Below are 22,680 nucleotides of genomic sequence, written 5' to 3' on the forward strand. Positions count from 1 at the left end.
AATCCACTGAGCCATCTAGCTGCCCCGATGCACCTCCTATTCTAAGTTTACAAATATTTTCTTAAGCACCTATGTTTCTGTTTGTAGGGAAAAAAAATGAATTGCTACATAATGTTAGAGACTTTCATTTGTCTTGAGAAAAAGACAAATTTGATGCCCTAAAATTTTTAGCAATACTTCAGTATTTAATAAAAAATACATTAATTTATTTAATGTCTGAACAAGAGATAGAGGTAAAATGTGTAGCCAAAAATTAGAAGGAAAGCAGGAAACTATAAAAAAGAATTTATAGCAAGTTTCTGTGATAAAGGTCTCATTTCTCAAACATATAGGGAGCTAAACCAATTTATAAAAATAAGGGCCATTCCCCAATTGATACATGGTGAAAAGATATGAACAAGTGATTTTCAGAAGAAGAAATCAAAGCTTTCAATGGTGATATGAAAAAGTGCTTTAAATCACTAATAATTAGAAAAATGCACATTAAAACAACTGGGATACCCACCTGGCATTTCACAGATTGGCTAAAATGACAGAAGAGAAAAATGATAGAGGCAGTGTAGTAAAATAGAGACACTAATGCACTGTTGGTTCAGTTATTAACTGATCCAGTCATTGTGGAGAATAATTTGGAACTATGCCCAAAGGGATGTAAAACTACCCAACAATATCACTACTAGGGCTATATCTGAAAGAGACCTAAAGAGGGGAAGAAGAAAAAAAGAATGACACAAAATTTTTGGACATACCTTATATGAAAATTAGTTTCTTTTGGATAAGCATATTTTTTATAATTATACATTTATAACATCATATGTATTATATTATTGCTATGTTACAGATTACATTGTTATATATAAAAATTAAAATAAATGGTAAGAAACAAAAGGGATCAAAGAAAAAGATTTTATATATACAAAAATACTTATAGATACATAATGGATATTATTATATCTTTTGCCTTTCAATGGTATATAATTGAAAATCTGTTACCTTAAAAAAGAAGTACATTTCCCAGAAGCCCACTGACTTCCTGTTGTTACGTACTTCCTGTAGACAGGGGATATTAGGTGGGGATGTAGAGGGTCCCACCCCTTTTTTGGCCCTGTCAGCTAGCATGGCGGTGGTGAGTGGGGATTTTGAAATGGCTAATTAGCCATGGGCACTTGGTCTTTATTTTGTATGCCTCTTATTCCTTTATTTCTAATGATCATTAATAAATCTCCTAAAATATAATATTTCATTATTTGAGATTAATTTTAATTCTTACAATGGAAAGGAGAGAAGCTAGAGGGAGAAAGAATTTAGAACTTAATTTTTTTCATTAGTATTTTAAAGTTTACAAAAATTATTATTTCCATTTTATAGATGAGGAAACTGAACCTTGGAGAGGTGAAATGCTTTACCCAGGATCACAATTAGTATTTGATATGACATTTGGACTTAATCTGCTATCCAGGGTTATTCTCACTATACCATGATGCCCCCAAAGTGAATATTTCATATCACTGTATTTCATGACAGAGCTTGTTTATTTTTTAATTAGATGTGAATAATTCCATTACAAGATGGACTGATGTAGACTAGATGAGATTACAATTGGGTGGACTCAGAACTCATTAAATGCTAGACCTATAGGTTGGTCATGAATTGTTTAATATCAATTTGGAAGGAGGTCTCTGCAGGAAAATGCTAGGTCTTGTCCTTATGCATGAATTTTTTTTCTTATAATTAATGTCAGGTAAAAGCAAAGAGCACGTACTTATCAACTTTGCAGGTGACAGAAAGCTGGGAGAGAAAGAGGGATAGATAACAAATTAGATAACAGAATCAGGTTCCAATAAGATCTTGATAAACTAAAATATTGAGCCAAACGTAGTTTGAAATTAAGTGAAGGAATTTTAATAACAATGAATGTTAAATTGACATTGAACCATTAACCAACTATTCTTTGAGTCTGACCATCCAACCAGCCTGACTTCATCTAATTGTTTAATTATTTAATCCATATCTCTTCATCTTCTCCACAAGGATAGTATGAGATATTTTATCATAAGTTTTGAAAAAGACTAGCAAAACTATATTTTGTCCTCACTTCGGAGTTTAGTATCTTTTTTAAAAAAAGAATGATGTTAGTCAGCATGATGTGTTATTTTCATTGTTTTGTTTTTTACCAACTCATTCCTTTTATTAATTTTTCAATTACATGTAGAAGCAATTTTTTAACAATTGCTTTCTGACCTTTTGCAATCCAAATCTCTTCCTCCCTCCCTCCCTTCCCCCCTCCCAGGCCACAAACAGTCTAATATAGATTATTCCAGTGTTGTCATGCAATAGAAATTTCCCTGTTCCTCATGTTGTGAAAGAAGACATATCTTGCACATGTAAGAAAAAATTATGAAGGAAAATGGTTGGCATAGTTCAATCTGCATTCATAATCTGACAGTTCCTTCTATGACTGTGGATAGCACTTTTTATCATGAGTCCTTTGGGGATATCTTGGATCCTTGCATTGTTGATAATAGTTCAGTCCTTCACAGTAGATCTTTGTATAATATTTCTGTTAATATAGTGTTCTCCTGGTTCTGCTTACTTCACTTTGCATCAGTTCATAGAAATCTTAATGAGTTTTTTTTTAAATCATCCCATTCATCATTTGTTATCATACAATAGTATTCCATTACATCCAAATACCACAACTTGTTCAGCCTTTCCCCAACTGATGGACATCCCTTTGTTTTCCAATTTTTTGCCACCACAAAGCTGCTCTAAATATTTTTGTATATGTAGGTCTGTTTCCCTTCTCTGTGATCTCTTTGGGATATAGATTTCATAGTGGTATTGCTGGGTCAAAAAATATGCACAGTTATATAGCATTTTGGGCATAGCTCCAAATTGCTCTTCATAATAGTTGTTCACAACTCTATCAATAGTATATGTGTTCCAATTTTCCCACATCCTCTTCATCATTTATCATTGCTGAATAGTTTATATTAGTCAATCTGATGGATGTGGGGTAGTATCTCAGAGTTGCTTGAATTTGCATTTCTCTAATCAATAGTGATTTGGAGCATTTTTTTCAGATAGTTTTAATTTCTTCCTCCTGTTCATACCCTTTGACCATTTAGGCATGATGAATTCTTTCCTTCCCTTTCTAGATATTTGCCATCCATCTATTTAATAAAAGACTTGCTCTGGATTACTGCAGACCTTGTTCTCTTTTTTGGAAATTAAGACATTTCCCTTTTCTAATCTTGATATACCTTTCTCATTTTCCACACTCTTTTGATGCCCAAAGACACAGGGCTGTCAAGTGGCTGAATAGCTCAGGCATAATATAATGACTTTGTTTCCCTTGCCTTGAGCTATAAGATACTATTTAAATGCTGGCTATTATTTTTGATAATTTTAAATAAACAAATTAAAAATGTTATTTTTAATCATTACTGGATAATTAATAATAATAAATTCTCCTACTGGACATTTAACTTTTTGAAGGAAGGAAGAAAACTGCTTCTTATTTATCTTTATCTCTCCCCTGCACCTAGCAAAGGGCCTTTTACCTGGCATTTAATGAATGTTTGTTGAATAAATGTTATAAAATATAGGCAGATTCCTTTCTTTCTTGTGAACCATGAAGGTTTACTTTGGGCACAGATGTTCTGTGTGGAGCCATCAAAGAACAAAAGTCTGATCTGGGACTTCCTCCAGTTATGCAGAGACTATGTGGCCTCTGAAAGCTCCTCTCCATGATGACGCAAACCAGGATCATGCCTCCCCCAGTTCTGGCAGACTGGCCTCTGAACCTCCTCTCCATTCCATAGCTGGCAGAGAGAGGAATGAGCACAAAGTGTGTCTGGGCCAGCCCCACATGAGAGTGGCCTTGTCAGCTTTGAGATTGCACAGGCACCAGCCCAGCCCAGCTGTGAAGTCTCTTCTGGTGACATCTGGTGACATGAGAGGCAAAGAGGGAAAATGAAAATGTGAAGTTATTGAACAGAGATATTGGCCTTCGTGCAGACTATGTCCGTAGGAGGGGCGGTGGGAAATGGAAAGCATGCTGGACTCAGAGTTAGGGTTCCAATCATGTCCCACTCTTTTACTGGTGTGTGAGTTTGGGCAAGGCAGGAATCTTCCCTGAGCCCCTCTCTGCTCCTCACTGAGCTGCTGAAAAGAACTCTTGAGACAATGCTTGTTCAGAGACTTGCTTTGGTGCTATGGGCTTGACCATTACTTGGTCACCGAGCACTTCTTTGAGGCTCAGTTTTTCATCTACAAGGGACTGAACTCGATGGCCTTTGAAGGACTTCCAGTTCTGTGCTCTATGCTTTAAGACATGTCCCTTCAAACTAATCTATTCCAAGGACCCTTGCAACCTCAATATTCTAGGATCAGCAAGGCCCTGAGTTATCAGACAAGCAGAACCAAAGATGCACTTGAGCATTAAGAAAATGTAAACTAATCTGTGGTGAGTCCCCCAAGAGAGCAGTATCTTGATAGGCCCAAGCAAACTACTTGAGCCAGCAGAGTTCCATCAAGTGGTGAATTGTTGAAATAAGTTACGTTTATACAGAGCTTTATAGTTACATAGAATCAAAGGTTCATAGAATGTTTAAAGCTGGAAAAATCTCTAGAACACAGAGCATGGAGGGAAGGGACCTTAGAACATAGAATACAGAAAATTAGAGCTGGAGGGGATCTTAGAGAATAACCTGCAGTGTCAAATATATGAAAGGACTCATTGAACCTTGAATTTTAGAGCTTAACTGCCTCTCTAGTTCAATCCCTTTGTTTTACATATGGGGAAACTGAGGTCCAGAGAGGGGAAGTGAATTTACCCAAGATCATAGAGTGAGTTAATGGTCAAGCAGGGAATAGAACCTGTCTGTGGAATCCTCACCCAATATTTCAAACTGTAGCTGCCTGCTGTGTTTTCAAGATAGCTCTTTAAACTCTTTGGGTTTTCAGAACTCCAATGCTTCCCAACAGAAAGTTGCGAGTTAATTTTTCACATAGAGCAATGGTTCTCTCTATAGATAAGTTTGTTTATAGACTATAGATCAATATCAATGGACTTCAAAAATTGCTCCATATGCAGTGGGGAGAAAGAAATGAAAATGAACACTCAGAAATAGAGAATGAGGAAGGGATGTCATGTATGATTTTATTTTATTATTACAATTCTATGTGGGAAGCATGGTGGAAATCATTATCTTTTAGAAAAGAGGAAACTGAGGCTAGGAGATAGGGGGTGTGACTTGTCCAAGATCGAACAGCAAACAAATGGCAGAGCCAGTGTTTGAACCTGGTTTTTATAACTTAAGTTCAGGACTTTTAAATTGGCAAATCTTCAAATGTGCTTTATTTTAATTTTAATTTTTATTTATTTTTAAAACCCTTACCTTCCCTCTTGGAGTCAATACTTTATATTGGCTCCAAGTCAGAAGAGTGGTATGGGCTAGGCAATGGAGGTTAAGTGACTTGCCCAGGGTCACACAACTGGGAAGTGTCTGAGGTCAAATTTGAACCTAGGACCTCCCATCTCTATACCTGGATCTCAATCCACTGAGCCACCCAGCTGCCCTCATTCAAATGTTCTTTAAGTATGCCTGATCCTCATTTAGAATTTTGGTTTCTCTAAGTTTAAAGTCAGGATTTAAAGTCAGGATTTTTCTGAGGAATTCTTTTTTTTTTTTTGTGAGTTCTCAGCAACCCAATTTTAGGAATTTTTTTAAAATCAGTGGTTGAAAAAAGAAAAATTTCGTTTTGAGGAGATAGGGAAGGATGTTTTTCCTCTGGTGATCTGAGTGATTGGAAGCTTAGTACAGGATCATCTTACTGCCATCTGAAGCCCTGGGGTTGGCTTCTGTTTCACTGGTTTCCTGCTCCAAAGAGGTGTCAGATGAAGGGTTCAACTCATCACCTATCTATCAGAGCCACCAGACTTTGAACGATATGTGAGACCTAGTAAGTACTCAAGAATCAGGAGGGCCAGGTTCAAAGCCTGGTTTGTGTCACCTAATTGTGACCTTTGAGGGACCTTAGAACAGAATGCTAGAGCTGGAATTGATATCAGAAAATAGACTAAAGAACATCAGAGCTAGGAGTCTTAGAACATCAGCTCCCAGAGCCAAAAGGGAGGGGAGAGATGGCCTATTCCACTTCGGTCATTTTATTAAGCAGGAACAGAGGCCTTGAGAGAGGAGGCGGTCTGGCCAGGGTCACAGAGCAGAGCTGGGGCCAGTTCAGTACTCTTTCTACTTGGTAACGTATCATGCCGCCTCGGGACCCGAAAGGCTCCTCCAGATGGTCGCCGCCCTTCCTCTTTTATGCCAGGCCCAGGCCCCAGATAACAGACCTAACTAAATGATCATCTCATCGGCTCTCCTGGATTTAATTACCACGGCTATGCTGATAATTCTCAAAACTGCCAGCCTTGCCCCAGACTCTCTGCTGATCTCAGATCTCCAACTGCCTTCCAGACGTCTCATCCTAAACTCAGCCCATGCAAAACAGAACTCATCTTCCCTCTAAACTTCCCTATTAGTGTAGAGGGCAACACCATCCTGCCAGTCCCTCAAGCTCAAAAGCCAGCTGTCATCCTGGTCCCCCGTCTCTAAACCCTTGCCAAGGGAACAACTACCTTTCTTTTTAAACCCCTACCTCAGGTCTTAGAATCAATCCTGTATATTGTTCCAAGGCAGAAGAGTGGTAAAGGCTAAGCATTTGGGGGTTAAGTGACTTGCCCAGGGTCACCCAGCTAGGAAGTGTCTGAGGTCACACTTGAACCCAGAACCTCCCATCTTCAGGTCTGACTCTTTATCCACTGAGTCACTCAGCTGCCTCAGAAACAACTCTTTCTTGTTACCCAGGTTCACACATCTTGACTTCCCTGACTCTTCTCTCTCCCTCACCCTCAGCCTCATAACCAATCAGTTTTCAAGTCTTTTTAATTCTGCCTTCACAACAACTGCCCTCCTCATCTCTCGCCTCCTCACTGGTTTCCCTGAGCCTGGTTTCTCCTCCTTCCATCCACTCTTGTTGTCAAATCCATATTCCGACAGCACAATTCCAACATGCTCTCCTCTTTACGTAGATGTTTTCCAGTTGCCTTAATAAGTTGATACAAACTCCCCAGCCTGGCATTTGTACCCTTCACAGTCTCATTCTGACTTTTCTATTCCGATTTCATATCGTGTCCTCGATACACTCTGTGTTTCAGCAAAGAGGCCTCTTTGCTACTCCTTCCATCATTCCTTTCCACAGCCTGTCTCCCGTGCCTAGAATTCTTTTACTTTTCACAACTACCTTTTAGAATTCCTTGTTCCCTTCAAAGCTTAGCTTAGTGAAACCTCTTCCTGCAAGATTTGTGGGGGACTCCCCTTCCTCGCATACCCCCACCTTATTTTGAATAGATTTTTAGTTTACTTACATGTTTCCCCCCCCATCAAATGTCAGCATCTAACTAAGATCAAGGACAATTTGACTTTGTCTTTGTATCCCCAGAACCCAGCATGGTGACTGGTATACAATAGGTGCTTAATAAATGTTTGTTGATTTGAATCAAATTGAATTTTAAGGCATGATTCCAAAATCTAGGTGGGATTATCATGTTCACACTAAGTGATCACATCCATATCCTGAGAAGCAGCAGAATGTAATACAAATAGTCCTAGTCTTAAGTCCTAAATCCTTAGACTTAATAGACCTGCTTTTGAGTTCTAATCCTGCCATTTACTAGCCATAAGATTCAGGCTAATTCATTTCCTCTTTCTGAGCCTCAGTTTCCTCCTTTGGTTAGTAGATATGACAATACTTGTATATTTTCTACTTTACAGAATTTTATCAGAAAAATGCTTTGTAAGCCAGAGTGGGCAAACTGTAACCCAAGAGCCAAATATGGCCTACTGCCCATTTTTGTAAGACTTGAGCTAAGAAACGGTGAGATTGCATTTTAATATACAGTAGGATTTTATTTTAAGACATAATAACCATTTTTGGCTCTCGGGCCTTACAAAAACAGGCAGGTGGATTTGGCCCATGGGCCCTAGTTTGCCCACCCCTTCTCCATAATGTGTCATGTGAACTATGAATATTATCCATTTGACCACAGGGAGATGACCTTAAGAACTTTCCAGCTAAGAGAAGGCTTTCCCAGTGGGATAAGCCCCACTTCTATTCTCCTTATCCTCTAGAAAATGGACTCTTTTCTCTTTGTGGATTTTGGCAAATATTTTCTTCCTTAAAAAAACAGGAAATGACCTTTCCTGATATATTATTTGGAAAATAGTTTTAAAATGTAATGGAATTTCTGGTCCAAGGATGAGGATTAATAAACCACAGTCCAAAAACAGAGCTATGTAGTTCTTGGCAGACACTAGGGGCTCTTCAGTTTATAAGGTCTTGCATCCCTTGGTGAGTGGGGCAGAATATTAAAAGCAGAAGTCTGAGGCAGTTTGATGGGAAACCTGAAAAAACCCCTACTCTCTGAAACTTAGCAGTCTCTTGACCCAGTGATATGAAGTGACCCATGGAGCAAGAGTAAACAGACTTTTTCATTTCTGACCCTGGCAGAGCCATAGAAGTGATCTGGGAACATGAGGCAAATAACAGTGATATCCCAGAACTATTTAGTCTTGCAAAACTATGTTCTTGAAAGCAGCTGGAAATTCCTAAGGGTTGGAGAAGGGAGAACCGCCTTTATTCTTTAGCACCCACTGCACTGTGGCTTGGACTGAGAAACTGATACAGAAGATGGAAAGAAATAATTGAAAAGACTACAGAATGGTAGAACCTCATGGGATTTAGAAATAGCTGGGGAAATAGCTTTGGATATCCCCATTTGTAAGTCTAGTTCTGTATATCTGATGCTTTCTTGATTTTCAAAAGCTGATTGCCACTGAAGTGATCACAGTTCATGTCAATTCAATTAACATATACTAAGTTAAGCGGTATGCTAGGTGTTAGAAATACAAAGATACCTGAAGAGCTGTCAATGTAATCAGGAGATTACACATAAATAACTGTTATAGAAGAGAGAGAATGAGATGTGCAAAAGAAGTAATCTGCCCATAGGTGTTGGAAAAAGTCAACCTTTTTGGATGGACTTCTGGCAAGATGGTGAAGTAAGAGGTTATTACCAGCTCCCCCACAGCATCTCAGAACAGCTAGAAAGGCACCAAATCAACAACAACAACAACAACAAAAACAAAGGACAGAAATTTTCCCAAGAAAATCCTGACAGGAAAAAATGGACAGATTAAGGAAATTAGCCAATGAAGAAACATTCCTCAATACAATATTAAGAGGACACTAGAAACAAGGCATTTAGTTCAACAGGAAACATTAGCAGAGAGGACAACTTTGAAAGTGACCTGCTGAATTTATTATATATATATTTTAAACTAAGCTGTAGAGATTATTAATTTCACATGTCTTCTTTTTCTATTCTACTTTGAACATGAAAATTTTCTTTTTGTAGTATTCATTTTATTCAGAATTAAAATTTTTAAGAAAAAAATACCAGAACAAAACTCTGAAAAAAAAAAGAAAGTATTCTCCAAGAACTACAACTGGAACACCAGAAAAGAGAATATAATAACCATAGTAATGTCCAGAATAGTTAGAAGATCCAATAAAAGACTTGAGGGGAGAGGTAAGAAGTGAAATTTTCACTTAAAAAAATTATCCTTACCTTCTGTCTTAGAATCAATACTAAGTATTGGTTCCAAGGCAGAAGAATGGTAAGGGCACAATTGGGGCTAAGTAAGTTGGTCAAAGTCATACATCTAGGAAATGTCTGAGGCCAGATTTTAACTTGGGACCCCTTATCTCCAGGCCTGGCTCTCTATCCACTGGGCCACCTAGCTGCCTTGAAATTATCACTCTTATCCATACCCCCAACAAACAAGAAAGAAAGAAAGAAAGAAAGAAAGAAAGAAAGAAAGAAAGAAAGAAAGAAAGAAAGAAAGAAAGAAAGAGAAAAACATGGAGAGGGAGCTCAAAAATTAAATGATTCAAGAAATACTAAAGCAAAGACAAAAGGTGGTGAAATGGGAAAAGTTGAGATCTACAGTAAAAAAAGAAGAAAATGACTTTAGAAACAGGGTGTAGAGCAAGAACTTCTGAGAATCCAGGAGTCTGAGAGTTAAGTCTATGGTTTTGCAGCCAGCTGAGAATCAATGCCCCAAGGATTATGGAGTTACCCTAGGGACTCAGCCCAGCAGCTAAGATAAGGATTCATCAAGAGGTCATCTCTGGACATGAACTTGGTTGCTAAATTTAAGCTCATTCTCACCAGAGACCAAAGTAATATAGGAAAAAGTTGTCCCACTGAAGTATTATGGGAAAGTGTTTATACTTTTATTTTTGATGTACCTCCAAAGTAGATATCCCTTTCTAAAATGTAAGTGACCAAACAGAACAAGGTGCCAGTTAGTTACTGGTACCTAACAGTGAGGCGGCAGAATGTGAAAGCCCAAGCTTATGGAAATAGAGAAGAGATTTGGAAAAACTCTCAGGGTAGAGCCTCCCTGAGAAGGGGAGATATGTTGTAGGCTTTACTCTCTGACAATGATGCCAGAGCCTACCTGTGTAACTGTAAAATCCTCCAGTCTGCAAATAAAACAACTGAGGCAGAGCTCCAAGCCAATAACTTTACTAAACGGACCCGGTTCCCTCCAACAAATAAGATCCCAAATGTTCCTCATGGTCTGAGACCCCTACCTTCTCCAGAATACAAGTTTTATCCCCTTCAGTGCCCAGACTCATCCTTATATGCCTGGTCAGTTCAGGCATCAGTACATTATCCCATTGAAGGACTCCAAACTCTCAGTACACCCCAAAGACACATTGCTACCAAATAATGAAGTGGGCATATAGCCCATCCACATCCCATCTTTATGGCAACTAGCTTATCTACTTTTCATTCTCAAGAAACCTACTTTTAGCAATGGGCCCTGGGAATCTTGGCAACAGACCTTGAGCTGATATGGTCAACTGTTCTTAGATCCGGCCTCTTGTCTAGGCCTGCCTGAGATGGGTAGTGAAGAGGATGTGATACAGCATGGAGGGGCTCATAATTTATCCTGAATGTTTCCACTGAAATTTATGACATCTGAGTGGAAGATCCCTTCAAGCTATACTGACAAATTAAAGTTTAACATGTGAGGAGAGACCCTTTTTACAGGAAAGAACCTACTCAACTTTAACATATACCTAGTTACTTCTGATTATTGCCTACTAATAATAAGTAGTGAACCCCATTAAACTGGATAATATTGATTAGCCTAGAAATAACAGAGATAAAATTATTAACTTAAGAAGGGCAGGGGTCTACTAAAATAGAGTAGGGGTCAAATTATTTCTCACACCTGCTACCTAAGAATCATTGGTTTCCCAGGGGGAAAAAAACCATAATGAAACAAACAAAAACTTGAATATAAAATATTCAGTTCATGGTTTCAGAATTTATGGTTCCAGGAAATCATAAAAGGAAATTGCCTGGAAATATAGAACCAGAGGACAAGTGCACTTTGAGGGATCCACAAAATGCTACCAGAAAGGAATCCCATATTGAACTTACCCAAAAATATGATTGCCACCTTCATGCAACTTCTAGGATAAAGAGAAAATATTATACATGACCATGAAGAAACAAAGCAGATAGCAGGAAATTCCAGTTATAATCATGCAGGTCTATCCATTATCAATAAGAAATAAAAGAAAAAACTTGAATATGAGATTCTTAAAAGCAAAGGAAAATGTCTTATTTCCAAGAATAATTCATCATGCTAAGGCAATCAGAATCTTACAGAGAGGAAAGGGACTTTTTATAGAATTGATGACTTCCAATCATTCCTCTTGGGGAAAACTAATGTTGGGAAGAGTACTTGAAATATGAACTTCCACGTCACATTGTTAGTAAGATGGAAGTTTAGACTTTTTTTTTTCCTCGATCCTCATGACCTCTCAAACCTCTACAAAATAGGAATTATGCACAAGAGAGAATGCAATTTCAGCTGCTTCTGTCTAGGACACCAAGAACACTGAGGCAACAATCCAATGAACAAATGCACTCATTCAGTACCTCCTCCCACCTAGGCTACCACAAAAGCAGGGATACACACACTAATCAATGGGTATGCAACAGAATTAATTTCTAATCCCTCTTCTAAACACAGTAAACAAGCGCCAGTTGAAAAAAAAATTCCACAAGTCACCTCTAGAAAAAAAACACCCTCTGTTGCAAAACTCAAAGATACAGTGATTAAATTTAACAATTTCGGTAACAAACAATAAATTCTTTAAGTGACCAGGAGGAAGATCTTTAAATATTAAGGTAAGGAAATTTGAATAACACAAGACAATTTTTCACCAGTCAGAAACTATGGGAGGGAATGAAATTATGTATTCTTAAAAGCAAAGGAGTTCAAGATGCAACTCAAAGAGACATACCTGCAGAGCTGAGTCTAAAGTTTGATTAAAAAAGTTATTAAGAGGCATTTGAAGCATCCCAGGCAGACCTGGACAAATTATTTGCCTTGCAAAAAGGCCAAACAACAGAAACACGAGAAAGGTAAACAAATACTAAAACCAAGAACAAGGACAAAATGACAGAAAAACCATTAAGAGATTTCTTTCAAAAAGCACACAAGGAGACAAAGGTTAAAGCAGATGTTGGACAGAAATGATGGTGGAAAAATAGGCTTGAAACATCATAAACATAGCACCTTGACTTACAACAGATGAATGTTTTTATGGGACTAAATTAAAGAATTGGAGTAACCAGGAAGTACATTGGATAGAGTGCTGGACTGGAATCAGGAAGACCCAACTTCAAATCTAGCCTCAAACATTTAGTAGTTTTGTGACCCTGGATAAGTCACTTAATATTCCTCAATTTCTTCATCTGTAAAATGAAGATAATAATAATAGCACCCACTTCCCACGGTTGTTGTGAAGATCAGATGAGATAATAATTGTAAACTGCTTGGCAGGAAATATATAAATGCTAGTTACCTATTAGGGAGAGAAGAGAAGAAGGAGATAAAGGGATTATAGAGTGCATGCTAATTAAGTCACATCAACAATGATGAATAATTCCTGTAGTCTTTGGGGAGAAGAGAACCTACCAAAAAAAATGGGTTGGGAGACTTCAGAAGGGATTGAATCAGGAGAAAAATCTTGTTTTATGGGTGACAGAGTACCACCAATGAATGTTTCCCTGTTATATAAAGGGAGATAGGGACCTTACGTTAAATATAACCTGTCGGGGTTTGGTGCTTAGACCATTCATCATATGGTATGAACCCAGGGTTTCGAGAGCCAAGCCTGTGGTCTCCCAAAGTGGAGGGTCCTTCTGATTAGGTGGAATGGTCAGATGAATAAGAGATGAGAGATGACTGAGTGCTCAAACCTGTGCTTATTAATCACTCGGTGTTCTGCCATTACATAGGGTTTGGTTTATTTGCTATTTCCTAAAGGTAAACACTAAATAATGAAGGGGACAGAGAGTGTCATAAAAACAAACATTTGGGTAAGAAAAGAATTCTAGACCAGTGATTTTATAGGTATTATACAAAGAACTGCTTCCCCAGATTGATATCAGCAACTTATTTGTAACTTGGACTCTGGGAGTTGTTTAAGGCTCTGAGAGGTTGTGATTTGCTCAGGATCACACAACTGCTATGAGCTGTCAGAGCTGGAAAGGGACCTTAGAGATCGTCTAATCTAGCCCCTGTGTTTTACAGTTGGAGAACTTGGGGTTTAGTGAGAAGTGTCGCACAAAGGTCATCCACTTAGGAACAGACAGAGAATGAAGAAAGGTTCATAATTTGAATTCCAGCAGGCACTCTGCTGGAACTTGGACTAGAAATCAGTCTGTCAGAAAGCAGTTCTGGTGTACGTACTCTGGGATGGAGCCCATCGTTTACCACCCAAGATAAGCAGCTGCCCTCTGTCACACCCACTACTCACTTTGTGAAGCTGGGATTTCCCAAATAGGATGGAGTGTTCTTTCCTCTGGACAAAGCAAGTGCTTCCCAGGCAAGAGGTCTTCTGTGCTTCTGTGGCCCAAAGTCTTAGTCCTGTTCTCAGCTCTCTGTTGATGAGCCTCCTCAGAATGAACCTGGCTGGTCCTTGAGTAATAAACATCTCCAGGACTGTACTCGTCTTAAATTTTTTTACTTAAAACTTACTTTGAAAAGCATTTATGCTATCCTTTCTATCCTGCTACTGAAGGAATTAGGCTTACTGAAGCAAGTTGGGCTTCCAGGAGAGTGTGTATTTTGTAAATTTTTATTCGATGAAGTGAATTGCTAACCTACCAGAGCTTGTCAGCCATGGTATAACTTTTGAGAACCCAGAGTTCCTTAGATTCCATGATGAAGCCTTGATTCCCTTAATAATAAAATGTCTTGGGGTAACTAGGGGGCTCAGTGAATTGAGAGCCCAACCTAGAGAATGGGAGGTCCTGGATTCAAATTTGGCCTCAGACACTTCCTAGCTGTGTGACCCTGGGCAAGTCACTTAACCCCCATTGGCTAGCCCTTACTGTTTTCTGCCTTGGTATCAATTCTAAAATAGAAGGTAAGAGTTTCAAAAAAAGAGAAAAGAAAATATCTTCTCTTCCCCTTGTGCTAATTCTTCCAAACCCAGCACTATTAAAAACCCTGGCTCTGTCACTTACCTGACTTTGAAAATCATCTTATATCTTTGGACTTCAGTTTAACCTTCTATAAAATGGGTACAATCATATTATCTCGAATAATCATACAGCTGCTATTATATAGTTCAAATTATATAGAGGGTGTCCCCAAGGTCTTGGTACAGTTTTAAGCAATTAAAGCTTAAATTAAGACTTACTTGTTGTACCCTGTATGAAAAACTTTTTTTTAAACCCTTACCTTCCATCTTAGAATCAATTTTGTGTATTGGTTCTAAGGTGGAAGAGTAGTAAGGGCTAGACAATGGATGTTAAGTGACTTGCCCAGGGTCACAAAGCTAGTCAGTGTCTGAGGTCACATTTGAACCCAGGACCTCACATCTCTGGGCCTGGCTCTCAATCTCCTGAGTCACCTAGCTGCCCCCTATGAAAAAGCTTGATAAAAAATAAAGTGCTCTCTAAATGCAGAGGTAGCAGGACATGGCAGAGAGAGCGCCAGACTTAGAGTCAAGAGGACCAGGGTTCTAATCTTTCTTTAGACACTTAACTTGCAATGTGACCCACCCTGAAACATTCAACCCCTCTGTGCTATTAGGATTAAAATTATCTTAAGAGGCTGATTTGGGAGTAAGAATATAAGTTTATTGATGAAATCAGGTTATTGGTTAGGCCAGTATCATAATTGATAAAGTGATAGAGGTCTCCATCATTCTCTCCAGGCCAGGGACAATCCAAGCTGGGTCAGACAGCCTAATAAACAGATTTTTAGGAGTTCATTATTCAACACCTCCTTTGAACATCCCAAGACACCTTGTGCTAGCCAATTAAAAGGTAGTCAGTCCATCAACCTATCCTCCCCTCCATACACCTATATCATGGGGAACACAGGAAAATAACTCATCTCCTTCAATTATTAAACAAATTCTGTTTAAAAGGAAGACTTCAGGGGCAGCTAGATAGCTCAGTGGATTGAGAGTTAGGCCTAGAGATGGGAGGTCCTGGTTTCAAATCTGGCCTCAGACACTTCCCAGCTGTGTGACCCTGGGCACGTCACCTGACCCCCATTGCATAGCCCTTATTGCTCTTCTGTCTTGGAACTAATACACAGTATTGATTCCAAGATGGAAGGTAAGGGTTCTTTCTTTAAAAAAAAAAAAAGAAGAAGAAGAAGAAAAGACTTTCCTTGAGATTCCCAAGAACAACAACAAAAAAAAAAATGCAAAAAGTCGCAGAATGAATAATATCTGTGACCCAGATCCCAGACCCAGGAATACCCAGTAATTCTTCTCAATATGTAGGAATTAATACAGTATGTGAAAAATAAATTCTCACAGTGCCTTAGTTTCAATATCTGTAAAATAAGGGTTTGGAATAAGTGTAGTCTATGATCCTATGATCCATGATCTTATTCCTCTTCCTGGAGAAGTGGGGACCTTTCTTTTTCAGGACATAGTAATGTCTGACATTACCATGAAAACCTCCTGAAGCAGCAGCTCATTTGTCCTCATTTTGTGTGTCTTTAAAAAAAAAATCAATGACAATGAAGCTAAATGTCAGAGGAACAATTCCAGGCCAGGGTGCCTGAATTTGATGGAAAATAGCTAATGGGCACCATCTGCTGGAGCATCATGGACATTGCCTCTGATGAAGTTTAGGTACTCCTGGAGACTGCTGATGGCATCCTAGGGTTAGAGAATGCTACAGCTAGAAGGACTCTTAAGATAATGAGGCAAGAATATGGCAGCAAAGGAAAGTAATGAATGCTGGAGGGGATGTGGCAAAATTGGGACACTATTGATCCAACCATTCTGGAGGACAATTTGGAACTATGCCCAAAGGGCTTTAAAAGACTGTCTGCCCTTTGATCCAGCCATAGCACTGCTGGGTTTGTATCCCAAAGAGATAATAAGGAAAAAGACTTGTACAAGAATATTCATAGCTGTGCTGTTTGTGATGGCAAAAAATTGGAAAATGAGGGGATGCCCTTCAACTGGGGAATGGCTGAGCAAATTGTGGTATCTGTTGGTGATGGAATACTATTGTGCTCAAAGGAATAATAAACTGGGGGAATTCCATGGGAACTGGAATGATCTCCAGGAAGTGATGCAGAGTGAGAGGAGCAGAACCAGGAGAACATTGTACACAGAGACTGATGCACTGTGGGACAATTGAATGTTCTGGGCTTCTCTACTAGCAGCAATACAATGATCCAGTACAATTCTGAGGGCCTCATGAGAAAGAAGCTATCCACATCCAGAGAATTAACTGTGGGAGCAGAAATGCATTAGAAAAATATATGATTCATTATGCATTTCGATGGGGATATGACTGGGGTTTTGATGTTAAAAGATCACTACTGCAAATATGAATAGCATGGAAATAGGTTTTGAACAAGGATACATATATAACCCAGTGGAACTGCTTGTCAGCTTCAGGAGTGGGGAGGAAAGAGTGGGGTAGGGATCATGAATCATGTAACCATGGAAAAATATTCTAAATTTAAAAAAGGAAAAAAATAAAAATTTTAAAGTGTGGATACAAAAAAAAAAGATAATGAGGCAGGAGCCCAAAGACATGAGTTTTTGTCTTATTTATGCCACCAATTGGCTCTGATCTTGGGCAAGTTGTTTCCCCTTTCTGGTCTTGCTTTGAATAGTCCAGCTATATTAGATTCTCCAAACCTGTAGGCCTTTACTGTCTGTTCTACAAATTAAAACCTCAGAAATAGCTAACATTACATTTTTGTACACATATATTTATATTGCTTTGGAATAACAAAGCTCATTCACATTCATCATCAGACATGAGAGTGGTAGGGGAGATGGGATACTCCTGGTTCCCTAATGCTACTTCCAAACTCACCCTCTATCACCACCATTCAGCAACTCCTTTACCTTTGAGGTTCACTTAGTCCATATGTACCACCCAATCAAAATTTTTGAAGCTCTTGTCTACCAGCCCCGAGACACCCTGAGTTTCACGTCTGGGTCACAACCTTTCCTCTCCAACTCCTGCTTTCATATAAGGGATTTTGTACATACTGGCATTCCCTCAAGCACCCTATCTCCCCAGTTTTTCATTTATTCATTTCCCATGACCTACTCCTCCACTCCACTGCAGCTAGATAGAGAGCTAGTCATAGCCCTGATGTTGCCATCACCCATAAATGTACCAGTTCCGTGCTCCAGAACTCTGAAATCTCCTTATCTAAACCTAATCTAAGCTGTTGTCATTCCACCTTTCCTTCTGCCTTTCAACCCCAAATTCTGTTGTCCTTACTGTGACCTCTAGTCTTCCTCAGGGTGAAGAGCAGATTTGAGAGGAAAGATGGGTTCAATTTGGAACATGACGAGTTGAAGATATCTTCTGAACATCCAATTCAAGATGTTCAAAAGACAGATCTGAAACTATTAGGGCAGGACATCAGCATATCAATGAACATCAGCAAATAAATGATGCTTAAATCTATAAGAGATGATAAGATCTCCCAAATGATGTCCTAGAGGGAGAAGGTGCAGAACAGAACTCTATGGGACACCTATAGTTAGAGGACATGGAGATGGGTCCATTGGAATGAAAAGAAGTGTAATAGGTAGGAGAACCAGGAGAGAGTGGTGTCTGGAAATCCAAGAGAAAAAAAAGAATATCAGGAACAAGAGGGTGGTCGACAGTATCAAAGGCTGCTGGGAAGGCAAGAAGAATGAGGGATTGAAAAAAGGCTTTGGCAATTAAAAGAATATTAATAAATTTGAAGAGAGCTGTTTCTCAGTTGAATGGTGATGTTGGAAGCTAGATCCTAAGAGGTTGAGAAGAGTGCAGGTGGAAATGCTTGTCACGGTTGACCTTCTCAAATGATTTAGCCGCAAAGGGCAGAAGAGATAGAGAATAGAGGTGATGGAAGGATCAGCTGAGGCTTTTTTGAGGATGGGCATGTTTTTAGACAGTAGGAAAGGAGTCAGTAGGCAGTGAGAAATTGAAGATAAAAGAGAATGGAGATAATCTGTTGGAGACAGGATGGAATGGAATCGCTTGTGTTCATTTTGATAATGCCTCTTCATGTGAGACAGAAACGAAGAAGATAAGAGACAGAAGGCATCGTGCGCAATAGTGAATTCAGAGGGAGAAGCAGGTATAGGTGGAAAAGCAATGGGCTCAGTTTTGGACATGTTGAATTTGAAGGGCCAGTGAGTTATCCAGGTGGAGAGGTTGTGAAGATGGGGCTGGAATTCAGGGCTAGAAATATAGGTACAGTTGTCTAGAGGTAACAGTTGAAATTGGAGTGTGCTAAGAAAGAGAAAGAAAAAAGTCAAGGATGGACTGTCAGAGAACATCCACTTGTTATGAATGGTTTGTTTTAACCCATCATTCTCTCTTAGAATTAATACTATGTATTGCTTCTATGACAGAAGAGTGGTAAGGTCTAGGCAAGGGGGGTTAAGTGACTTGCCCAGGGTCACTCAGCTAGGAAATATGGAAGGCCAGATTTGAACCTTCCAGGACCTTCAGTCTCCAGAGCTGACTCTTATATCAAGTGAGCCACCTAGCTGCTCCCAAAAAGATTACATCTTTTATTTTTCTAAATTCCCTCACAACACCTAATAGCATCATACACAATATAGTCAGAATCTCAGAAACTGAGACCTCATGTGGCAATAGTGCCAACATCCTCCCAAAGCATGAATCTCCCTCCACAACATTCCCTCAGCTTTTACCTGAGGACTTCCAGTTATGGAGGATGTATCCTTCAAGGTGGGACAGATATCCCACCATTCCACCCCAGTGGCTTTAGCTATTAGGAAGGTCATGATATTCCCACCTTTTAATTTCCCTCCCACTGGTTCTAGGTTTATTACTATTTATAATCCTTATTGTCTGTCTTAGAATTGAGGCTAAGTATTGGTTCCAAGGTGGAAGAGCAAATGGTAAAGGCAAGGCAGCTGGAGTTAAATGACTTGCCCAGGGTCACACAGCTAGTGTCTGAGAGCCAGATTTGAAGCTAGGACCTTCCATCTCCAGGCCTGGCTCTATCTACTGAACCACCCCCTGTCCCTAGTCTAGTTCTTCCTTCTAGAATCTAGCAATGACTGTTTTATTACATGATGAGTAATTGATTTCATCGTTCTCAGTCCGAAGGCCCTAAACCCGAGAAAGCTCCCCTGGGGAGCATCACCAGCAGACTATAAGAATGCTCACTTGCCTACTTTCCCCTCACCACAGCCCTGCTCAGCAATGCAACAGGCGTGATGGAGGTTGAATCCTCATACACAGACTTCATCTCCTGTGACCGAACAGGCCGGAGGAACGCTGTCCCAGACATCCAGGACGACTCAGCGGCAGTGAGCATGAGGAAGCTGACGGGGGACATGGGGGACCTGGCACTAGAAGGAGCAGGCAAGTGCCCCCTGGGGGATCGGAGAGAACCTTAGTCATACTCAAAACACGGACCCCACTGCGGACTTAGGGCCCAGGCCATTGGAACTGGAAGAGAGCCAGGACCCTTAGAACACAGCACACAGATACTAAAACTTTGGAGCCTTAAATGTCACCATGTAGAAGGGTTGTCAGGTCATCTAGACCAGTCTTCTCTTTTTAGAGCAGGAAACTGAAGCCCATCCAGGGGAAATGACTTACTCAAGGTCACACCAAATAGACCTTTCCATTGGCTTAATTTAGGAATATATTGTTCATCCTCTTGTTTTAACTTTTTTTTCCCCCCCAGAAGGACAGGCAGAGAGAAGCACATCTGACAAGGAAACTGGTACCAGGCCTGAGGGGAGTGAGGGGACTACCACCTCCTGAGAGCTGCCTTTGCCCTGTTCCCTTTGTCCAGTGGCTGAAGGAAGAAACAAGCTGCCTGGGCTTCCTAAGAGGCAAACTTTCTGGCATTCTCCCCAAGGACTACTTCCCTGCCCTACAGCAACTCTTCTGGGCACAGTGAAGCCATGTGGGCTTCTGCAGACTTCCCTTTTCTTCTGCTCCACCCCCCAACCACAGAGGAAGCCTGTACTCCGGGCAGCTTTGCCCTGCTATGGGGCCATTGGTCTGAGGTCAGCCTCCAGAGGTGCTTTCCGAGCCCTCCCCCAGCCTAGGGAATTGTGTGGCTTTGCCTACCAGGAATTCCCTTTTCCAGGTCCACTTAGATTATATACTGTATTTGGCAATTCAAAACGTAATTTATTTGGTTTGTACCTGTGGCACGGGAATGGGGAGGTGCCACCTGCTCCCTTCCTTTGGAGGGCAGGTGGAAGCTAGGTCCCCTCCCTGGTCCTCTTGGGGGAGCCATCAGCAGAGGCTTCATGCCTCACCTTGACCCACTCAATCCAGCTCATTAAATTCTGAGTGCCTACTCTGTTCAAGGCTCTGAAGAAAGCAAAAGATGAGTCACATCTGATTGCTGGACTTAATGTTTCATCGCCCTTAGGACCAAAGGAGGGATCCTTCCCAGCCCACATATCCATTCCTTTTTACTCTTTTTAAACGTTTGACTTTAAATATTAGCCACCTTTTTTTCAGGGGGAGGGGATGTAAAAAGGGGAGGGGGAGATAGTGAAGACCAGCAGTTTATCTCTGTGGGTTGCAGGGTGGTGACAAAGCACAGGGTGAAGGGGTGGGGGGTGGGTTAATCAATTCTTTGATCTGTTTAGCTCAGACAATGATTCTCAAACTTCCAGACCCATTCTTAAGGGAATAACTTTATTTCTCAATTTGACTAATTTGTGTCACCTTTCTACAAAGATACTTGATGCCTACCAGTTGGAAAATAAATTCAAACCTTTTGTGTGATTGATTTTCCTTTTCTCCCTGAAATAGTAATTCTCTCTAGGTTACGTTGCCCTTATAAAAACTTCAGCTGTGACCTGTCCTCTCCCACGCCCTGAGCTCTAGGGGCATTTTAAATGGCCAGGAAGGGAGAGGATAGAGCCAAGATGGTGGCTCGCTGCGAAAATCCTCCCAAGCCAGTGCTCCAGAAAATGCCAGCAGTGGCAGTTAACAAGCAGCAGCTTGGGAAGGACCCTGAGTAGGCAGTGAAGACCTGGTTTCCAGATCTTGGTGTGTCCCTTTATTAGGTGTGGCTTGTTGTTCAGAGGCTTTTCAGGCATGCCTGACCCCATTTGAGGTTTTCTCGGCAAAGGAGGAAACGGAGGCAAACAAGGTGAGGAGTCTTGGCCAGGATCACCACCCAGGAAGTGACTGAGGCCAAATTTGAACTCAGGAAGACAGATGAATCTTCCCAACTCCAAACCCAGCACTATCCACTGTGCTACCTGGCTGTCCACATAGGTGTGATAGGTGTGCCACCAGCTATACCTTGATTCCAAGTAATCACTTTCTCATAGCACAGATGATAGCTGGTGGCACAGTATATAGAGCACTGGGCTTGCAACCAGGAAGACCTGAATTCAAATCTAACCTCAGACACATGTGTAATCTTGGGCAAGTCTCTTAGCATGTTTGTCTCAGTTATGTCATCTGTAAAATGGAGATCATACTAGTACCTGCCTCCCAGTGTTATTGGAAGAATCCAATGGATCATTTGTAAAGATCTTAGCCCAGTGTTTGGCACATAGAGTGATCTATAAATGCTTATTCCTTTTCCTCTATCACTAAATTGGAACTGCTTTACAGATAGCAGATGGGAGCTCAGTGGAAAGGCCCAGAGGTGGGAGGTCCTGGGTTCAAATATGGCCTCAGACACTTCCTAGCTATGTGACCCTGGGAAAGTCACTTAACCTCTATTGCCTAGTCTTTACCACTCTTCTGCCTTGGAACCAATGCATGGAAATGATTCAAGACGGAAGGTAAGAGTTTAAAAAAAAAAAGATAGCAGATGGGAAAAGTACTTGGTCGTTATAAAACACCATGAAAACAGTCAGGATGTTTCCCTAATAGTGGACTTCCTCCCCACTCCTTCCCTGCCTGCTTCCAATGGTGGGGAACCCAAACCTTTATCTTTGTTCCCCAAACTACTCTGATGCCCCATGGTGGTCGCTGAGAAATCTCAGTGCTACCAGACC

General features: G+C 40.3%; 1 protein-coding gene across 6 annotated transcripts in view; it reads left to right on the forward strand.

Moving 5' to 3' along the window:
- The window catches only part of PKIG (cAMP-dependent protein kinase inhibitor gamma), an 88,459-nt gene extending 67,011 nt beyond the window's left edge, over window positions 1-21,448 (forward strand). For all 6 annotated transcript variants that reach the window (XM_007475815.3, XM_007475813.3, XM_056813013.1 and 3 more), the window contains 2 exons: window positions 19,883-20,056; window positions 20,385-21,448. In XM_007475815.3, the coding sequence (XP_007475877.1) occupies window positions 19,909-20,056; window positions 20,385-20,464 (228 nt within the window). In that variant the 5' untranslated portion in view covers window positions 19,883-19,908 and the 3' untranslated portion in view covers window positions 20,465-21,448. The remainder of the gene's footprint in view (window positions 1-19,882; window positions 20,057-20,384) is intronic.
- Window positions 21,449-22,680: the final 1,232 nt, after the last annotated feature.

Source organism: Monodelphis domestica, chromosome 1 (genome assembly GCF_027887165.1).
Source record: "Monodelphis domestica isolate mMonDom1 chromosome 1, mMonDom1.pri, whole genome shotgun sequence".
In the NCBI taxonomy this organism is placed as follows: Eukaryota; Metazoa; Chordata; class Mammalia; order Didelphimorphia; family Didelphidae; genus Monodelphis; species Monodelphis domestica.